The 18704-nt window shown below is 36.6% G+C and overlaps 1 protein-coding gene across 3 annotated transcripts in view; it reads right to left on the bottom strand.

Annotated features, from left to right (window-relative positions):
* The window catches only part of UNC13C (unc-13 homolog C), a 629711-nt gene that overhangs the window by 328392 nt on the left and 282615 nt on the right, over positions 1-18704 (bottom strand). For all 3 annotated transcript variants that reach the window (XM_046009970.1, XM_046009972.1, XM_046009971.1), the window contains exons 11-12: positions 17821-18048; positions 16722-16863 (exon numbers count right to left, since the gene is read on the bottom strand). In XM_046009970.1, the coding sequence (XP_045865926.1) occupies positions 16722-16863; positions 17821-18048 (370 nt within the window). The remainder of the gene's footprint in view (positions 1-16721; positions 16864-17820; positions 18049-18704) is intronic.

The following is an 18704-nucleotide window of genomic DNA, read 5'->3' as shown; positions in this document are numbered from 1 at the left end:
AGGATGACACGATCTAGCCATAATAAAAGCTCAAGAGTTACTTTCACTGCTTATTTCAGTGCTTTAACCAAATCAAAATACATTTGTCCTTTTTATTCCTTCCAGTCCGACTCTAATCAAAAGTAGCAAAGTTTGTCAGGTGGAGACATAACCAAAAGGAAAAAAAAAAAAAAGCCTATCATGAAGATTAAAGTCATTTGTAGAATTTTCGTCAGGCAGGAAAACAGATACCGCAGAAGCTAGTAAAGCACTACATGTTCAAGTTCACCAAATGATGCTCAAGTGGCATACACAGAGAAGAAAGTTCTTTGGAATTTCTTTGGGGGAAAAAATGGCATTGAAAGAATAGCATGAAGGGAGAAATCAGTGTTAATCAATACTGGAAATGAAAAATAAAGTTTGCAAAAGACACTTCCATAGGTAAGCAATTAACCTTGGAAATGATCATTTGAAAATAATTCTGTATATTTTTAGGCTTATTTTGTACCTGACATTATTTTAGGAGGGTTTCTCCCTCACAAAGCTCAAAACTTTGGTGGGAAGACAACCCTAATGTACATTAAAGACATGAAAATCACTATGGACCAAAACAAAAGTGATCTAAAATGCTGTATAACTACTTGGGGAAAAAAACATCAGTGGAAGTCGATGTGCCTAAGATGTCACATTCTTTTGAGTAATGACTTACTATATAGCAATCAATGAGCTCTGAAACATTTACAATGGTATTATGTACTAATTGGCTCCTCCAGAAACCTCTAGTGAAAGAGTCAAGTACTTAGAGAAGGCGGTAGAGCCTGGGGTTTTGGCTGCACAACCTGAAACTTCAGGAAAGTCTGAGACTCCTTTTTTTCAGCTGTTAATGTAAAGATACAAATGCATATGACACTGAATTTCTTCTAGAACTTAAATGCTGTTAGATGTGTAGAACACTTGAACGATAAACTGCCAGATCGCGAGGGTGGTAGTGGCGGAGGTCACAGACATCACCCCGTTGTGGCCCTCATCACCACCAACAAACTCCTCCTCCTAGAACAGTTCTGTATTATGAATTTGCAGCATGTAAATGGATCTTTAATGTAGTATTGTTAATAGAGTGACGAGATTAATGTTTGTCAGTGACTTTTTACTTAGTTGAGGTATAACCAGCATACAATTATCTGTATATATTTAAAATGTGTAATTCACCAGGTCTGAGCACACATATTCATCCATGTAACCACCACCACAATCCATATAATTAACATATCCATCACCTCCAGATGTTTTCTTGGACTTCCTGTAATCACTTTCTCTCATCCTTTCTCTGTCCTACTCCCCAGGCAACCGCTGATCCGACGTCTTACATTTTAGTTCACTATTAGTTTTTCTATAATTTTATATAAATGGAATCAAACCGTACACTTTAATTCCTTCACTTAGCTAGCTTGAGATCTATTCATGTTGTGTACACCATTTGCTTTTAGTATTCTGCAGATGTCACAATTTGCCTATCAAATGTCACAGCATTTGGGTGTTTAGTCTTTATTACAAAGAAATCTGCTATAAATATATGTGTATAAATCTTCATACAAGTACGTTTTCTTTTTAAGGAACCGGCGGTTTACTCAAATGGTTGTACCATCTTATGTTCTCACTTGCCATAAAGTTCCTTGCCAAGAACTAGCAACAAAAGCTTAAATCTAAGGGAGACAACTGAAAGTATACTATTATAAAGTTTTTATATTGTGTATGAAGTACAATATCACTGCTAAGTTCACTGTGATAATTTAAAGATATATACTATGCACCCTAACGCTACTACTAAAATAACAAAATGAGATACAACTCAGAGTAAATCAGATGTAATTGTAATAGTTGATTGGTCCAAGAAATAAATGCAGAGAACAAAAAAGAGACAAAGAACTCACCCTTCTACTAATTACAGAATGGTGTTTCATTGTAGTTTTGCCTTCCTGAATGATTAATGATATTGTACATATTTTCATATGTTACTTGGCTATCCATGTAAATGTTCTGTGAATTTCAAATTAATGTGTACTCTGTTGTTTTTGGGTGAAGTGTTCTAAGTAGCAGTCCTACAAGCAATAAACGTATTTGTATCTTCTTATATTTAAAATGTATTTCTCAGGGTGTTTGGGTGGCTCAGTGAGTTAAGCCTCTGCCTTCAGCTCAGGTCGTGATCTCAGGGTCCTGGGATCGAGTCCCGCATCAGGCTCTCTGCTCAGCAGGGAGCCTGCTTCCTCCTCTCTCTCTGACTGCTGGTGATCTCTGTCTGTCAAATAAATAAATAAATAAAAGTAAAAAAAAATAATAAAATAAAATGTATTTCTCACAGGTTACATATTGTTGGTCTTTGGGGGTTTTTTGTTCAATATGATAATCTCTGTCTTTTAAACCTGGTGTTTAGATTTTTTATATTGAATGTGATAATGACATACTGAGGTTTCTGTCTAATATCTTTATTTTTTTTTAATTTCCCCATTTTTTTCAACACTCCTTTCCCTTTTTATTTTTTCTGTTTTGGATTATTTTTTATAATTAAAACTGATCTATTTTGGTGAAGTATTAGCTATAATATTTTTGTCCTCTTTTTAGTGGTTAGAGTTTATAGTACACATCTTTTATAGTAAACATCTTTAAATTACCATAATCTACAAACAATATGATATCCTTTTATGTACAGTATAAGAATCTTATAATAGCATGTTTCTAGTTGTGTCTTCCAGGCCTTTCTGCAATCATTTTGTTTCGATTATTACATAAAGAAGGACTAGTTGTTATTGTGTTTAAATATTGAGTAATCTTTCAAATAAATCAAAATAACTTAATTGTTCATATTTTTCAAGGCAGTTAGTATTGCCAATGTTCTTCATTTCTTTTTATGCATTTATATGAACTTACATTTTTAATCTGGTATCACTTTTCCTCTGTATAAAGGACTTTAATTAGCATTTCTTATAGTATAGGTTGGAAGAAAGGAATTCTTTTAGCTTAGGTCTGAAACAGCCTTTATTTTGGCTTAAAAATTATTTTGTTAAAAAATTATTTTGTAGCCTTTAATTTTGAAAAGAATTTTCTCTGAGTATAGAATTCAAGTTTGACAGTTTTTGTTTCAATAATTTAAAGATGTTGTCCAACTTTATTATTGCTCATATCATTTCTTATGAAAAGCTGGATGCCATCTTTATTTTTCTTACTCTGTATTTGTGTGTGTCTTTTTTCTCTGGAAGCTTTCAAGATTTTCTCTTCTTCCCTGGTTTTGAATAATGTGATGATGATGTACCTGGGTGTAATTTTTTTCATTTTCTTATGCTTGAGGTTAAGCTTCTTGAGTCTATGCATTGCCAATTTTGATCAAACTTGAAAAAATTGGCTATTATCTACTCAAATATTTTATATTTTTTTCTGTACCAATTCTTCCCTTTTGTCCTTTAGAAGACTTCAGTTACTTGGTTTTGGGTGCTTGAAGTGGTCTCATTGCTCTATTTTTAAAAAATTGCCTGTGTTCCACATTTTTTCTATTATTATGTCTTTATTAATCTTTTTTTCTGCAATATCCAATCTGTCATTCCTAATCAATGTGCTTTTCATTTTACATATTGTATGTTTCACTTCTAGAAGTTCAGTTTCAGCTGTTTCTGGTTTTTTTTTTCCCCCCAATAGCTTCCATATCTCTCCATTTAACCTTTTACTCATGTGGGGTTTTTTGTACGGACTTCTCCATGGTTCTCTTTGGGTGGCTGGTTTGAACACATGGCACTAGTGGGTGCATGAAATAGTGTGGAAAGGACTTTACTGTGGTAAAAGAAGAAAAGGAGTTCTGCTTCTTTTACTTCACTTACTGGAAGAATTCTTCAGAAACATTCTATCCAAGACCTCCCTGAGCTTTAGCTTTCTCATCTGTAAATGACAACAACAATGCTTTGTAAAGCACTATGGCATATAATACCTGTGACAGGAATTGAGTTACTGTAAATAGCTACACAAATTTCAGTGCCTATGAGATTTGCAATGATTTGGGTTTTAGACTTTCCTTCCTAGACATTTATATTTCTTCAACAAGGCACTTGCCTAGCTAGAATTTCTTTTGCTCAGCTGTCAAATAGTAACATGCTTTAAACACTATTTGGGTGATGCCTGGGTGGTCACTGGGTTAAGCATTTGCCTTCAGCTCTGGTCATGATCCCAGGGTCCTAGGACTGAGTCCCACATCGGGCTCCTTGCTCCATGGACAGCTTGCTTCTCCTTCTGCCTGCTGCTCCCCCTGCTTGTGCTCTCTCTTTCAAATAGATAAATTAAAAATATAAACAATCTTTACTTAGAAATAACTAACTATCCTATTGTCAAGCCCAGCCACAATGACAGCATGAGGCAGAATTGCCCATTTCCCCTAACATCTGGGGAATGGCTCTTCCTCCCCAGCTGATGATAGAAGCCTTAGCACCATCTCCATCCCAATTAGGAAACAAACAAACAAACAAACTCTGTAAAGGGGAGAAATCATCTTTCATATTTACCTCAGTGTCTGTAGAACCTACAAGAATGCCTCATGAATAAATTATTTCTCTAAAGATTATCAGCACTGATACTGGGGAAAAAAAACAAACCAGAAAATTAGATTTTACACTTTATTTTACTGGGCCAATGGCGATCTGCCAACTTTCAGTCTGGCTAAATATAGGACTACCATGTATATATAGGACTGGCTATATATGGACTAGCTCTCCTTCTCCTGCCTTCAAAGTGGTTGGTCCACACATGGGGTATAACCAAGAGGTGGGAAGATGAACTAAACAGAGGTTGATTAGAATTGTTATATTTGGGTCTTGAAAACCCTTGACAGATCCAGATCATTATAGTGTCTTGACTAGATATATCACTCAGGGGTAATTGCTTCGACCAACAGGGTGGAATCAGTTACCAACATACCACTAGGATTTCCCTCCTCTCTGTTCCTCATACAAAGCACAACTGATGGATGTAAGGTGCTCTTAACACAGCCCGGTATTTCTTTCTTTTTTTTTTTTTTTTAAAGATTTATTTATTTGACAGATAGAGATTACAAGTAGGCAGAGAGGCAGGCAGAGAGAGAGGAGGAAGCAGGCTCCCAGCTAAGCAAAGAGCCCGATGCGGGGCTCGATCCCAGCACCCCGGGATCATGACCTGAGCTGAAGGCAGAGGCTTTAACCCGCTGAGCCACCCAGGCGCCCCCAGCCCGGTATTTCTAAAAATGAATTGGATTAATTGGTTAAAATGCAAAGAACATTCCTGGCAGAAATCTGTGAATGCTAGAGTTGAAAGACATATGGTCACAGGACTGAGGCTATTACGGACCACACGGACGCTGATGATATGATCAGCTACTGAATAGTGACCAGCAATCAAACCAGAGTACAGAGGAAAGAGGGAAGAAGAAAGAGCCATGGGTCAAGGGCAAGAGGGACCAAGTGATAGGAGAAAGAGAGGGAGAGGAGAAATAAGAAGTAGAGATAGAGAGGGGCACCTGGGTGGCTCAGTGGGTCAAGTCTCTGCCTTCAGCTCAGGTCATGATCTCAGGGTCCTGGGATCGAGCTCCACATTGGGCTCTCTGCTCAGCAGGGAACCTGCTTTCCCCTCTCTCTCTCTGCCTGCCTCTCTGCCTACTTGTGATCTCTGCCTGTCAAATAAATAAGTAAACTCTTAAAAAAAAAAAAAGGAAGTAGAGATAGAGAAAAACAGATACAGATGAACAAACTGAGAAATAAAGAGAGGAATCAAAGGGCATAATAATTTCTGCCATTTTGTAGTTCTTACTTGCTTTTTCCTGGTTTCCTGCAAGGGCATTCTGTGTCCAAGTAAAAATCCTTTTTCCATGGTCCAATTTAAGTGAGAGGGGGTTCTTTTTCTTCCCACCAAGAAGCGTCCTTACAGAATAGTCCGCATTGCCCCAAGGGTTTGTGGTTCGTAATCCAACTGCTTCCTCAAGATTTGGGGTACTGTGTTTGAATTCTATTTAATCCTCTGTCTGAAACGAAGTACAAGGCCTTCTGTATCTTGGTCAGTGGAACATCACAATGCCATCTCCAAGGATCTGTCCTGATCTGAAAGCTTACGGTTTGTTGACTGGCAAGCAGTTCTCTTTGGGGACTCTAAGTTTAGTGAATTCAGCCCGGATCTCTTTCCACATACCTTTCCTCTCCTTATTACAAATCCCTTTGTTTCTGGAGTGAAGCAGTGATAACGTAAACGTGTTCTACTGGCTCTGCTGTGTGTGGACGGGTAATGGCTCAATCTCATTTACTAAGTGAAAGGCAGTACTGGTTGTCATGTCTCTCCATTGCCAGACATATTTGCAATGTAGACACTGATTAGTAAACAAATTTCCAATCCCATAAAGTGTGACTAAACTCCTTGCTTTAGACAATTGTGGAACAATCTTCCTGACAAATGACTTCCTGATGCTAATACCATCGTTGTAAGCTAGCTCAGACAACTGAGGAAATACTCCCTTTCCGTGTAGCCCCGAAAAGGCCCGTGCTAGTAAACTAGGCAATAAATCAAATTACTGATTACATTCAGGCTGTCATTTTAAAATATTAATCGGCTGTGCTATGGAGCTATTTGTATTTAGTTGCAGTATTTAAATAAGCTATCTCCTATAGAGCTTAGTTTATGCTTAATTCCTGCTCGGTCCTCAGTGGAGCAGCACAGGGCACGATGGAGAGCCATGGGTCTGAGGCACTCTGCGTGCCACACATTTGGTTGATTGTGAATTAAACATAGCTGACATTCTTGTAGATGGCCAAGGCAATTATGCTTCTATAAACAACAGCTTTAGGAGTTTCTGATGCTCACATCTTAAGAGTTTGCATGTTCGTTGCCTCTTGTCAAAAATCTTATTGTGTCAAGGTGGGAAGTAATTTTTTTTTTTTCCCCACACTGCCCACTCTGAGACAGATTTATAGGGGCTAAAGGGTTTCCTTGAGGTCAAGGAGCATGTTAATCCAGCAAATTTTTGGAACTCAAATCTATAAACTAGTAGGTCAACAGCTCTTTGGTAATAACGTGAAGTCACTTTTCAAGTCAGTATTTCTATGGACCTTGTAAGTACAGCGATTTGCGTGAAATGGGGACTCAGGGAATGTGGGTAGAGTTTAATTGATACCCACTGAACAAGTGGAGGTGATTGTCCAGTCATTAAGGTAAGTGTTTAAACACCACTGCTGTGCCTGTTCCCACCACAGGCATTGTGTTGACTAGACCTTGTTCTTAAAATAATTCTTTAATACAAATTAAAAATATAACTAACAAGGGGGACTGTCTTGCACTGTTGGTGGGAATGCAAACTGGTGCAGCCACTCTGGAAAATAGTATGGAGTTTCCTCAAGAAATTAAAAATAGAATTACCCTATGATCCAGCAACTGTACTACTAGGTATTTATGAAAAGACTACAAAAATACTAATTGAAAGGGGTACATGGACCCTGATGTTTATAGGAGCATTGTCTACAATCTCCAAATTATAGAAATAGCCCAAGTGTTCACCAATTGGTGAATGGATAAGATGTGTACACACACAAACACACACACACACACACGTGCACGCACACACAGGAATATTATTCAGCCATAAAAAAGAATGAACTCTTGCCATTTGCAATGACATGGATGGAGCTCATAAGTAATATGGTAAGCAAAATAAGTCAGTCAGAAAAAGATGAATACCATATGATTTCACACATAGGTGGAATTTAAGAAACAAATGAACAAATGAAGAGAGAGAGACAGACAGACAGACAATCTAAGAAACAGACTTTTAACGACAGGGAACACAGTGATGGTGACCAGAGGGGAGATGGGTGGAGGGATGGGTGAAATAGGTGATGGGGATTAAGGAGTACACTTGCTATCATGAGCACTAGGTGTTTTATGGAAGTATTGAATCACTATACTGTACACTGTTTTGAAACAAATATTATATTGTACATTAACTGGAATTTAAGTAAAAGCTCAAAAAAATAAATAATAGATATAAAAAAATAATGCATGCCTGCCAGCTTCCCTCAAAGAGGGAATCAGCATTAAGTTTTATTTCATAAGATAGCAAAAACAAAGCACCAACTATCAACTATAGAGTCTTCTGGAAAGTACAGTATCTACATAACATAAATGCAAGCCTCGTAACTTCAAATTTCTTATTCAAATAGACCATACTGCCATTTTCTCTCTAAAACCCACTGGAAAAAACTTACTCCCTTTCCTCCTGAGGCAATGATTTATGACAAGCATAAAACACTTCATTAACTATAGTATAGGCAAATAAAAGCAAATGTCATAATTAATTATGAAATGATCAAATATACAACTTACCAGGAACAAAGAACAAAGATAACTAGTGCCTTTGATTTATGTCATACTTTATCATTTCAAAGCACTTTAATATACCTTAATACATACCCATATGATGCTTTAAAAATTATGTGTGTTTACAACCCCTCCTAACCCATATTTCTGCCAGAGAGCAGAGAGTCATGCCTCTGTTCTGGGTCAACACTCTCTAGAGTGTCTCATTCTTAAAATCATACAACATCTTGGTCTTTTTAAGATGAAAATTCCAAACTCTTTTTTTCAACTCATGGTAAGAGAGGTAAAATTAAAAGTGAAATGACTTAGCATTAATCTCTGGAGGGTATCAAATTGCCATTAATGGGGAAATTATTAAGCTTTCAAAAAACTTTTAAAAAATTTCTTCATTTGCATTTTCATTTTACCAGCTTTGGAACTGCCTGGCTTGTTTTTTGTTTGTTTGTTTGTTTGTTTTTCCAGGTCAAAGCAGTTTTCCTAAGACAATAGTTTAGGTGTTGAAAAAAACATCCTTCTTTATTTTTACTTGCATCTTTTTGGTGGCTTCAGAACAGGGAACTGCTTTGTAGTCGTGGCTCTGCTATAACCTGCCTGTGAGATTCAAATGTCACCAGTAAAATGAGGGAGTTGAATAGAACAGTCTCTCAGATCCTGTGTCAATTTCAGTTCTGTAATTCTTATTTCTGCAATACTTTCCTTTTACAGCACCTTGTTCATTAGTCTCTTCTCAGCCTTACTATTCAGACTGGAACTTTTTTTTTTAAATGCAAACACTACTGCCATCTTTGCTGTGAAGTCCTGAATCTTACCACAAAGAATGTCATGTTACAAATGCCAATAATAATTATTGATAATACTGCTATTTTTTTAAAAGATTTTATTTATTGGACAGACAGAGATCACAAGTAGTCAGAGAGGCAGGCAGAGGGAGGAGGAAGCAGGCTCCATGCTGAGCAGAGAGCTTGATGTGAGGCTTGATTCCAGGACCCTGAGATCATGACCCGAGCTGAAGGCAGAGGCTTTAACCCACTGAGCCATCCAGGCGCCCAATAATACTGCCATTTTTAATGCTTACCAACTGCCATGAAATCTATATACACTATCTCAATATAACAATCCTGTTACATTACATTATATTATATATATTATATGTATAGATATTTAATGTATATGTATATACATGATCTCAATTTAACAATTTCAATTTTTCAATTGGAAAAACCAAACCTCAGAACTTAATTCCCCCAAATGCAAACAATAGTCATACTATTAATAAGATATCTTATTTTCAGAATGCCAGGATACCATTTTACACTCCAGCTCACAGGGCAGAACTGTCAAGGTGGTGTGAGGCATGGATGAGCTCATCTATGACATGTATGCATTTTTTCAAAATCTGCGTGTAAATTCACTATGAACTCCTTTTCACCTGCTACCCCCCAAAACAGCAACAACAACAGAAAACCTTACAAAAGAAGATATATTTGCAATTCTCATGCCATTTCATGGTAAAATGGAAGTATGCACAGGCAGATCCAAAACAGTGTTTTTGGAGCCAGTGATGTAGAACCTCAGTATTCAGAACAGAATTGTAGAGTTCTAGAAGCTGGCAACAAAAAGAGTCACTGTTGAAAATTTAGGCATTTGTTTTTGGTATTCTAGAGGGGACAAATAGAAATATGTGTGAGCATAATTTAACACTCACACATATTTTGTCAGTAAACTAAAAAAAATTGTGAAAAAGTTGTGCAAATTATATACATATTACATGAACAGCAGGGCAGAATGGGTTTGAATTTGAATTTCTTCTTCCTTGAAAACAGTGTTGCTTTAAACATAGATATATTGTTATAGCCATTGTAGATAATGTTTCCTCTCAAAAAATAAGGCATACAGTAAATTATAGGAAAACTGCCCCAAAATATAATTCATATCTTAAGCATCCATTCCAGTGTACTTTTTTGTGTACTTGTCCCATCAGTTATGAGGCCTTCTACTTTGTTTGGTGGGAACAAACACTATTCCTGCCCTCGATGAGCACCGGACACTATTGTACCTAGGTCTTTTGGTGATGCTTACCTTATTCTTGGGTAGTTTCCCCACATCCCTGTACTTATCATTATTCAGCTGATTTCTCAAGGGACCCTCTGCAGGATTAAAATCCTTTGGATGAATGCTTTATTTCACACATGTAAGACAACCTGTGGATCAAATATGTCTAGAATTCAGATGTTGTTTGACATGCCTTGTGTTGGTTCTTATACTATTTCACTTTGTTTATCAATTAAATTGAGATTTTCAGACTTTCTAATTGTAGTCAAGAGGGAATAACAGACTGGACATACTCTCCCACATGAAAAATCAAAAAGTGAACAAAGTCTAAGGTTTTTCAGTATACTGGAGATCTGTCAAAGAAGGACAGTGATCCCAAGGAAACAAAAAACAAACAAGGTAAGTCTTATGATAACTTCAGCTGACTGCGTGGAGATAGTTTTCCGGTCACTGTACAAGGAGAAGGAACTCAAGTGGAGTCTACTAGATTCTCTGAGCCAACAATCTGGGAACACCAAGGCAGCTGAAGAACACAGGCATGTCAAAAAGAAGAGAACTGAACAGAAGGAAAACTTTGACAATCTGCAGAGGGTTCCCCTTGAGCAATCCAGTGAGTCATGGTAACTGCACACACTGAAACTACCCAAGGCCTGGTTAAGACACATCAAAGGGGGTGCCTGGGTGGCTCAGTTGGTTAAGCAACTGTCTTCAGCTCAGGTCATGATCCCGGGCTCCCAGGATCAAGTCCCACATCGGGCTCCCTACTCAGTGGGGAGCCTGCTTTTTCCTCTAACCCTCCCATGTCTTGCGTGCTCTCTTTCTCTCTCACATTCTCTATCAAATAAATAAATTTTAAAAACTTAAAAAAAAAAAAAAAAAAAGACGCATCAAAGGGAGGAGCTCAAACAGTGTGCTGCACTCACCCAGATCAGAATAGCGCTTGTTTCTACCTGGGAGCCTTGAAAAAATTGATCATTTCATGAGTCCGTAGGCAGAGTACTTGGCAGAGTCTTGCTTCAGTATTGAGGAATAAGCTCAGTATTGAGCTTAGCTCAAAGCTGAGCACTATTTAATTTCCCACTTAACAGATTCTAAAAGCAACATCCAAAAAACCAAACTGTTTCTATGTGACTTAACTATGTCTCAAAGTGAAGTCCAGTAGTATTTATAGGATGCCAATAATATCCATCACCCAGCGAGATAATATTTACAGTGTCTGGCACTCAGTATAAAATTACCAGGCATCTGAAGTAGCAGAAAAATATGACACATAACAAAGAAAAAAAATGATCAGTCAAAACTGACATCGATTTAGAATTGGTAGTCAAGGACATCAAAAGAGTGATATGTTTTGCATGTGTTCAAAAAGGGAAGTAGAGAAAGACAGTGTCAAGGGAATAAGGCGACAAGTCGCAGATGGGGAGAAAATATTTTCAAAAGGCACAGGTGATCAAGGACTAGTATCCAAAACAGTTAAAAGACTTTTAAAATTCAACATTTAAAAAAAAAATCTTTAAAAAATCCTTCTTAAAACCTTGCCAAAGAAGATAGACAGATGGCAAGTAAGCATTTGAAAAGATGCTACTTAGATGTCATCAGGGAAATGTCAATTAAAACAACAATATCCCACTATCCACCTTCTGGAATGGCCAAACTCTTGAACACAGACAACATCAAATGCTACGGAGGATTCAGAGCGACAGGAACTTTCATTCATTGCTGGTGGGAATGCAAACTGGTACAGTCACTTTAAAAGACAGTTTGACTTTTCCTACAAAACAAAATACACTCTTACCATACAATTCAGAGATTACATTTCTTGGCATTGACCCAAAGAAATTGATAACTTATGTTCACACAAAAACTTGCATATGGATGTTTATAACAGCTTTATTCATAATTGCAAAAACTTGGAAGCAACCAAGATGTTCTTTGGTAGGTCAATGGATAAACAAACTGTGACACATCTGGGCAATGGATTATTATTCAGTGTGAAAAAGAAATGAACTATCCAGCCACATAAAAGACACAGAATAAACTTAACTGCATATTACTAAGTATAAAAAAGCCAACATGTAAAGGTCATACACTGTATGATTCCAACCCTAGGACCTTCTTCAAAAAAAAACTATACAGAGAGTAAAAAGATATTCAGGGAGGCAGGGATGAAAGGTGGAACATGGGATTTTTAAGGCAAAGTCCTCTGTATGATACCATGATGATGGACACACATCATGATATATTTGTCCAAATCCATAAAATATAAACCACCAGCAGTGAACCATAATGTAAATGTGGTCTTTGGGTGATAATGATGTGTCAATGTAGGTTTGTCAATTGTAAAATAATATACCACTTTGGTGGATGGGGGAGTGTTAGTAATAAGGGGAGGCAATGGATATGTGGGGTAGAAGGCACATGGGAAATCACTGTATACTCCCCTCAATTTCTCTGTGAACTTAAAACCTCTCAGAATATAAAGTCTTACCTGAAAAAAGTTAAGTAGAGCCATGGAAGATATAAAGACCCAACTTGAATTTCCTGAGATGGAAACTGAAATGTCTGAGATGAAAAATACAGTGGCACTGGGAATTTACCCCAGAGATACAGATGTAGTGAAAAGAAGGGCCATCTGTACCCCAATGTTCATAGCAGCAATGGCCACAGTCGCCAAACTGTGGAAAGAACCAAGATTCCCTTCAGTAGACGAATGGATAAAGAAGATGCGGTCCATATACATAATGGAGTTTTATGCCTCCATCAGAAAGGATGAATAGCCAAATTTATATCAACATGGATGGGACTGGAAGAGATTATGCTGAGTGAAATAAGTCAAGCAGAGAGAGTCAATTATATGGCTTCACTTATTTGTGGAGCATAAGAAATAATATGGAGGATATGGGGAGATGGAGAGGGAGAGAAGGGAGTTGGGGGAAATCAGAGGGGGAGACAAACCATGAGAGACTATGGACTCTGAAAAACATTCTGAGGGTTTTTGAGGGGTTGAGGGTGTGAGGTTGGGCGAGCCTGGTGATGGATATTATGGAGGGCACGTATTGCATGGGACACTGGGTGTGGTACATAAACAATGAATTCTGGAACACTGAAAAGAAATTTAAAAAATAAAGAAAAAGAAAAAGAAAAATACAGTGGCTTGGATTAATAATAGATTAGACATGACCAAAGAAAAGGTGAACAAATGTAAACAAATAGCAATAAAAATAATCCAAAGTGAAACACAGAAGAAAAGGAAAGAGAGAGAGAAAGAGAAAATATAAACTTTCCATCAGCGGTTGTGGGACAACTTCAAAAGGCCTAATATATTTTATAAGGGGAATCTCCAAAAGGTAGAGGGAGAAAAAAATGTTTACAGAAATAGCCAAAATGTTTGTAAGTTTGAAGAAAACTGCAGACTCACAGTCCCAATTGATTAATAAACCCCACGCACCAGAAATATAAAGAAAACCACACCATGGCACAACACTACTATATTGTGCAACCGAGTAAAGAAAACATGGTCTTTTAATAGCAACTCAGGAGGAAAAAGACATGCAGAGAGGAGCAAAGATGAGGGCAACAATGACTTTCTCACCAAGAATAAGAAAAGCATGTAAACACAAAGATGATGGAAAAATACCTTCCAAGTTTTTTTTTTTTTTCAAATGGCATTCAGAATCCTATGAGCATCCCAAAAATGCAGCAAAAGCATTAGACAAACTACAACATCTGTTTCTGATCAAAACTCTCTGCATATCAGAAACAGAAGATGACTGCCTCAACTGCATAAAGGGCATCTACAAAGAGCCTAAAGCTAAGCTCGTAGTTAATCAAAAAAACAATGTGTCTTGTCTGAGCCTGAGAACAAGGCCAGGAGATGCACTTGGGTCACTTCTCCTTGGTATCATATTGGAAATCTTAGCCAGAGCAATAAGGCAATCAAAATTGTATCAGGTTTCTTTTTGTGTGAAGAAGGATAGCAGATTTTAAAGCTCATTTGGAAATAATTCAAAGGCTCTAAGATAGATAACTAAAAAAAATTAAAAGTTGGAGGACTAACACTGATTTTAAGACTGATTTTAAGGTAAAACTGCAGTAATCTAGACTGTGTGGTACTGGCATACAGATGGATAAACAGGTAAATAGAACAGAACAATCTAGAAACAGATCAACACATCCAGGGATGGGTGAATTTTATTAAAGGTGCAAAAGCCATTTAGTAAAGAAATGATGGTGCTTTCAAAAAATAGTGCAGGAACCACTGGATATCCATATGCAAAATAATGAACTTTAGGTCTATAACTTCTACCACATTAGAAAACTACCTCAAAAATGTATGATGGACCTAAATATAAAATATAAAACTATAAAAAAAAACTTGCACAAATACAAAATAGAAAAACAGTAAAAATGAGCAAACTAAAAACTTAACTAAAAAAGATACATGGACAGCACATGAAAGACGCCCGAAACCACTAGTCATCGGAGAAGTGCAAAATACAACGACCAGAAGATACCACTACACTACACACATACAAGGATTGCAAAAATCTAAAAGACTGACCTTACAAAGTGTTAGAAAGGTGTAATGACCTGGAGCTCCCATACATTGGTGATGGAAATTTAAAATGGTATAACCACTTGGAAAAATTATCTTAAAAATTATATATATTCATAATAGATATCCCATCTATTCAACTCTATGTATTTATTCAAGAGAAATGCATATAACTATTTGTATAGACATAATTTACAAGTTTCCAAACGACTTTAATTTTTTAAATGGCTTTATTTTTAATAGCTAAAAACTAGAAACAAACCAAATGCTCCTCAAAAGGTGAATACATAAATAAACTTTGATATTTTATTACAATGAAATGCTACGCAACAAGAAAAAGAAATGCTCTCTTGCTGAATCCTACAACATCGATGGATTTCAAAATAATTACACTGAGTCAATCAAACCCTACAAAAGAAGAATGCATAATGCATGCTCTATATAAAAGTCACAAAATGCAAAATGCAGAGCATTCTATAACCTCATAAAAGAGATTAGTGATTGCCTTGCCATGGAGGCAGTTAAGGAGGGATGGTTTTCCGGGGGCATGAATATGGGGCGAGGTATATGTTCATTATATTGTCTGTGGTGATGGCTTCATTGAGGTATATGCAAGTCAAAACTTAACAAACAGTACACTTTAAATATGTAGACTTACATTTTGCTAATTTTACTTCGATAAACCTGATTTTATTCATATTCAGCTTCTCCTGAGACTCCGTGGGCTCTAGTTTCATTACATCTGCATGAACATGCGGCCATTGAAGCTGTATTTTTCCAAGTTGCTTGCTCTGCATTTGCCGTAGTCCTTTCCTTTTTTTGTTGCCATTATCCTGCTTGATTCATTTATTTGACTGGTTTAGAGATTTGGATTTATGACTACCAACGGATTTCTTGTTTTCGGTTAACAAACATATGGAGGCTAAAATAGTTTCTTCCGTCAGTGAAAAGGAAGGAACTATCCAAACTCATTCTATGGCATCCTGTTATTTGGTCCCAACTGATTTTCCAAACCTATTTCTGAACACACTCTTCATCAGCCCATACAAACAAAAGCTCTCTATTTCTCATTCACTATTGCCTACATCTCCAAACAAGCTGTATATTTTGGGTTTGCTCACTCGGTGTGTTAATAAGATCCTTGTTTACACCATCAGCATAGAAAGGAGGGAAGAAAAAGAAAGGAATCAGGGTTTGGAATTTTCATTTCTATAAAATGCCAATTGGAAAGTCATCTTTTGTCTTTAGAAAGAAAAGAACTTATGCCATAAAAATAATTTCTTACCTTTTGGTACAAATATAAGAGGCTTTAAAAATAAATGACTTCTTAGAAAATGAGAGTCTGTAAAAATTATCATCAACCATTTCATCATGGTGTAGGTGTGATGGGTCAGGTGATGCCCCAAATCATTCTCCTGCCCCTAGTCCTAAATCATCGGATGTCAGGATATTGCTGAATCAAGCCCGTAAATTCGAAGTTATGTTAGGTCAACCCAAGTTACAGATCCTATCTCAATCTTTTTTCCTCCTGTACAGTCACCCCAACCATGCCACCTTTTGTTTGAAAAATTCTTTTTATTCACTTTCTTCCAAAGATAAAGAATAATAAATGTGAGTATTAAATGACTTCATAATATTAATTTCACTTTTGATAATTTCTGCTTAGTATTCAATATGAGATAATTATCGCTTCTGTATTTTGCATGCCTGTATTAAATTTATTCCCAAATATATCAATACTTGCAATAGTTTCACATGATATACTTACAAATAAAACTTCTCATCCCATACTGGATTCAAATTTCCAAAAATGGTTTTGGTTCTTCTTTTGTTCTTTCCCACTTGAACAGTAACATATGGGTCACTCGACCCTGTTTTGTCTTTTGCCTGTAAGCCTTGTGCCGAAACCACTGAAATAAATAAGAACAAACATTTTAATATAAAGATTTCCTCAAACAAACAAAAATGGCAACGAAGGGCAGCTCTTCTAACACTTTGCACCCTGGGTTTGTGGATATATTCCCATCGCTTTTATTGTCATGAACATTAGGACTTTAAAAATATTTAATGAAAGAATGAAAACACTGAGTATTAAAACCTTCCTTGAATAAATATTTTCTTTTGCCTGTAATGAGTAGCAGCTATACACATATACTGCCCTATTCACACCAGCTATATAATTATATACAATTACTATATATATGTATAGAGAAATAAAAACGCACATACAACATGCCCAAAGTTATCCAACATAATACAAAGGTCCATGATTTAAAATGTATGTCTAATTGTGAGTTTGCTGTCACTACTGAACAACTCAACCTAGTTAAAAAAAAAAAAGGCATCTTTATTTTATCTTGTAAGTATTATATGAGTAAGTTAAGAGGCTTGGTTAATGTTTATCTAGTTATAGGCAACTTCAGAAGTTCATATTACCAGACATCATGAAGCTCAAATTGCCTTGACTCAAGGATCAAATGTTTGAGGGGTACTGATCAAGAATTAAGTGAAATGATGTGTGTTTTCTCATTAAGAAAAACTGGCTAAAGAGATTTATAGTTACTCTTGTAATTTATCAGTGGCAGGCAGCTACAAAGCTAATCTCTTGTAAATTGCAGGGTATTGATGAGTATATTGTAAAAGAGAAACTTCTTCCTCTAAAAGAGCTTTTGATTAGGACAACAGACTGCAATTACTTCAATTATCTAGGACATAATTTAGAAATTTCAAATACTGACTATACTTCTTATCAGTATTGACAAGACTGGAAAATTCTACTTATTTTACCTATAATTATCATTAGTAGTGATTTCTAAAACATATAAAAATCTCAAGGTGGAATAAAAATTTTAAAGAAGACTTTTTACCTGTAATGGTAATTTTAGCTGACCACTTAGATGTCCCATCTAGTACACTCTGCTTGGCCGCTTTTGTGTACTGCACAAAATCTTCTTTAGAAATCTGAAACATTTCCTGAATGACTTCGAACACCTCTGGCCTGTTTTTCTCCCTAATCTTCATTCTTTCTTTCATGGCCATAATAATGGTCTGAGTCTTGTCTTCAGCACCATGCTTAGAACTCTTTTCTGCTGCTCCTATAATGGAAAAATCAATTGTGACATAAATGCACATAAGGTGACTTTTGGATGGCCCGAGAGAGAGAGAGAAAGAAGAAACAGGAGAATGAATAAGGAGTCAGGGTACCTTCTTCACGGCACAGCAGGACAAGATAAATGCTGCTGGACAAAATATCTAGGCTGAGATTCAGAACTAGCCTTTGTGTTAGTGGCAACTAAATGGACTTCCATCATTCCCAGCTTTTTCAGTCATATTATTTGATTAAGTCAGGGGTTGAACAAATGTGTGGTTTGAATTTTCAAAGAGCAAAAAGAATGCACAAGTCAAATATGGTATATACCACATGCCAGACAAAACTGAGAAACAGGATATAGAGGGCAAATGTTTCCCCAAATTCAGTATTTCAAATACTTGTGTTCAAAGTGCTTAATTATTTCTAATGATGGAATTCATCATGATTAAGTGTTTAAATTCTTCTTGTAAAATAAATACCACCATTGGTAAGGTTTTACTTGGAATTACAGAGATTGTGCTGTTTAAAAAGGATTTGGAGGGGCGCCTGGGTGGCTCAGTGGGTTAAGCCACTGCCTTCGGCTCAGGTCATGATCTCAGGGTCCTGGGATCGAGTCCCACATCGGGCTCTCTGCTCAGTGGGGAGCCTGCTTCCTCCTCT

This window comes from Meles meles, chromosome 6 (assembly GCF_922984935.1).
Source record: "Meles meles chromosome 6, mMelMel3.1 paternal haplotype, whole genome shotgun sequence".
Classification (NCBI taxonomy): Eukaryota; Metazoa; Chordata; class Mammalia; order Carnivora; family Mustelidae; genus Meles; species Meles meles.
The sequence above is the reverse complement of the archived record's forward strand: the minus strand, read 5'-3'. Positions and strand labels throughout refer to the sequence as shown.